This window comes from Tinamus guttatus, unplaced genomic scaffold, assembly GCF_059628265.1.
Source record: "Tinamus guttatus ecotype Peru unplaced genomic scaffold, ASM5962826v1 Tinamus_guttatus_pri_ptg000171l, whole genome shotgun sequence".
Taxonomy (NCBI): domain Eukaryota; kingdom Metazoa; phylum Chordata; class Aves; order Tinamiformes; family Tinamidae; genus Tinamus; species Tinamus guttatus.
In genome coordinates, this window is record NW_028288705.1 from 1,229,778 (window position 1) to 1,233,039 (window position 3,262).

Consider the following 3,262-nt stretch of genomic DNA (forward strand, 5'->3'; position numbering starts at 1 on the left):
ATGGGCAACAGCCTGAAGGCGATTGTGGCTTTTGTGCCTTCCAAGGGGTGCCAGAAGTACCTCCTGGAGGACCTGGAAGAAATGCCCGTGGATAAAATGGTGGACCTGAGCGGCAGGCAGCTGAGAAGGCTCCCTCTGCACATCTGCTCTTTCAGGGAGCTGGTCAAGCTCTACCTGAGCGACAACAACCTGAACCACCTCCCCCCCGAGCTGGAGCAGCTGCAGAACCTGCAGCTCCTGGCACTGGACTTCAACAACTTCAAGGCGCTGCCGCCGGTGGTGTGCACGCTGCGGCAGCTCTGCATCCTCTACGTGGGCAACAACCGGCTCTGCAGCCTGCCCGTCGAGCTGCGGCTCCTGCGGAACCTCCGCACGCTCTGGATCGAGTCCAACTGCCTGCAGCAGCTGCCCGAGGTGGTGTGCGAGCTCAGCCTGCTCAAGACCCTGCATGCCGGCTCCAACGCGCTGCGCGGGCTGCCCGCCCGGCTGCGCGGCCTGCGGGAGCTGCGCACCATCTGGCTCTCGGGCAACCTGCTCTCCGAGTTCCCCGCGGTGCTGCTGCACATGCCCTTGCTGGAGGTGATCGACGTGGACCGCAACGCCATCCGCCACTTCCCCAGCCTGGCCCACCTGCGCGGCCTCAAGCTGGTCATCTACGACCACAACCCCTGCCGCAACGCACCCAAGGTGGCGCGAGGGGTGCGCAGGGTGGGCAGGTGGTCCGAGGAGAGCCCGGAGCCTCGCAAGCGCTCCGGGGCACTGGGAGACATCGCGCCCGAGGACCTGCCGCCACTGCCGCCCGCCGGCGACAAGGCCGAGCTGGAGGCGGAGCCCTGCTGAGGCGGCCGGCGTTGCGCCCGGCCGGCACCCGCGTAAGCCCTCGGCGCAGGTGCGGTGGTCAGAGCTACGCGGCAGCAAGACCCTCTTTTACAGACACCCGCGCAGGGCACAGCAGCCAGCACACTCTAGAGCCCAGAGTTAGTCCCTTTGCCCCCTCCTGCTAATGAGGACCACTAGAAGCTTGCGGTAGAGATGAAAAGCCCATTGCGGCAGTTCCCCGTGCTCTGGCTGGACTGTAGACCCAGATGGACTTGCTTTTCTTCACCAGAAGTAGCCTACGGCCGCGTTCCTCCTTCCCCACCTTGCCGAGGTGCCCAAGTGCAGCTGGAAGGCGCAGCTGAAGGTGATTACGAAGCACAGACCACTCCACTGCGGCACAGTTTTAACCACAGTCTCTCTCTGAAGCAACCTGAATTCAAAAAGCAGCAGCAGAAGTTACAGCATGAAGGTTTCCCCTCCTGCTGCACGGGAAGGCCTTGCGGAGCCCTGGACGTAGATCCAGGGACCAGCACCTGCCCGCCAGCGCTCCTCTCAGAGCTGCCGCCTTCTTTCCGGAGAACATGCGACTGTTACTATTTCATTATTCAAAATGAGTACCAGGAAACCTGGAGGCTTTTTTGCTAGTATTTATATAACCACTTGCACTGTCTGTTAAAGACGGCTATATATACACCAAACCTTACACAGTAGCAAAGAAGGAAATCCAAAGCTGAATAAATGGAAGAACTACAACAGCTGACAAGGTAAATTTGCATGAGCAGCACGTAAGATGGGGAGCCTGAGGCTGCTCTTATAAACTCACGCAGAAGAGGAAGGTTGAGCCAGTCTTTAGGTGAGGGCAGGAGGATATTTATCTTAGATGTTTGGATTTCCTAGGAGATGAGCATGTTTATAACCACTTTTTTCAATATATATATGTTCAAGTAACATAGACTCTGGCTCAAAATGGCTTGATGTTTTTAGTGTTCATTCTGTAGCACTGAGCATTCAACTCAGGTTTTTTTTTGTTATTATTTTTTTTAAATAGAGGAAGGGAGCCATCAGTGAAGCAGAGCAGCCACTTTTCTCTTCCACTTGTTGGGCAGGGGGAACTTTCTTACCACCCCCGCATTCAAAAGTCACATCTGACTTCCCGTAAAAGGTTTGATTCAGCACCTGCCTGTGACTGCTCAATGTCACTTACCTTCTTTGAAAAATTATCTTGAAATAGAGGGACTGTTAGCACATGCTGTCTTGTTAAGTGAAGTCTGATTTTGGATCTGGCTGGCACCCATGTAATGTACTTACCATTCATTAAATAAATTGTACTGGTCTGGCTGTGCTTCACTCTTTTTTTGGAATTTAACCCATTTACCTCTTCTCAGATTCTTTACCTCACTCCTGTTCCAACAAACTATTACTTTTGGCAAAGGAAAATTATTCAACAGGGTAAGAGTTTTGCTTGTTTCTTAAACATCAAATTTCCTAGTGTTCATTTCCTATAAGATGTGGTAACTCTAACTTATCATGAAGGGAAGGAAAGAATGTGTTTCACCAGCTTCTGCATAGTTTAATTACTGCAGTATTCTTAGAAGACAATATTGGCACTTCTGGTAGGTTGACGAGACCTTGCTTTGAGAACTGGGAAGAGTATTTCCTAAACTGATTCTCTTCCTTTCAGGATGCCCAGAGGAAAAAAAATGTTCACACAGATACCTTCTTGATTTGAGATGGGTCTTCCAGCTTCAGTGGTCTCCCAGCTACACACCAAGACACTGCTCTACCACTGGAGCAGGGTCGTACTGCACACCTGGTCCCTCTGCATGTTACTGTACAGCCAGGGGCAGCTCCCCGTCCTGCTGCTTACAGCTATTAGCGAGAGACTCCATGAAATCCACTGCAGAAGTCACAGGGATCCGCAGATAGAGAAATTAGTGCAGTTAAAAGACAAGTTGCCTTCTGAGAATTAGTGGCAGGTCACAACAGACATGGAAAACCATCAATACCAGAGTTATGTTTGATGAGACAGGCAAGAAGAAAGCAGAACTTCTGTCTCCTTAAACCCACTGATTGATGATGCAGAAAGCCCCTGAGGTGCAGTTCTGCACATGGACTCACGCCCATCTTCAGCTTTTTATCTTCATCATCAAGAAAGGAGCATCACCTCCAGCACCACTACGAAAGGGTAACACGTAACCTACTGTAGAGTCTACTTGTAGGATCCCAGATCAAAACCCACGCAGGCAGGACCACAACAAGTTGCATATACAAAATGCACCAAGCTAACACAAAATAGGCAACTACAAAAGCAGGCAGGGACTTTAACTTGAGAAGACATCATGTGCATGACTTACTGTGAACTGGGTTCAGGTATCTCAAGACTGAGGACAGGCACTGTCACTGCTCTAAAGAAATTACATTTCTACAGAAAGACAAATACAAC

General features: G+C 51.3%; 1 protein-coding gene across 1 annotated transcript; it reads left to right on the forward strand.

The window, feature by feature from the left end:
• On the forward strand, positions 1-840 carry LRRC10 (leucine rich repeat containing 10). The gene has a single exon (XM_010217254.2). The coding sequence runs from the start codon at positions 1-3 to the stop codon at positions 838-840; it is 840 nt and encodes a 279-aa protein (XP_010215556.2).
• The last annotated feature ends 2,422 nt before the right edge of the window (positions 841-3,262 follow it).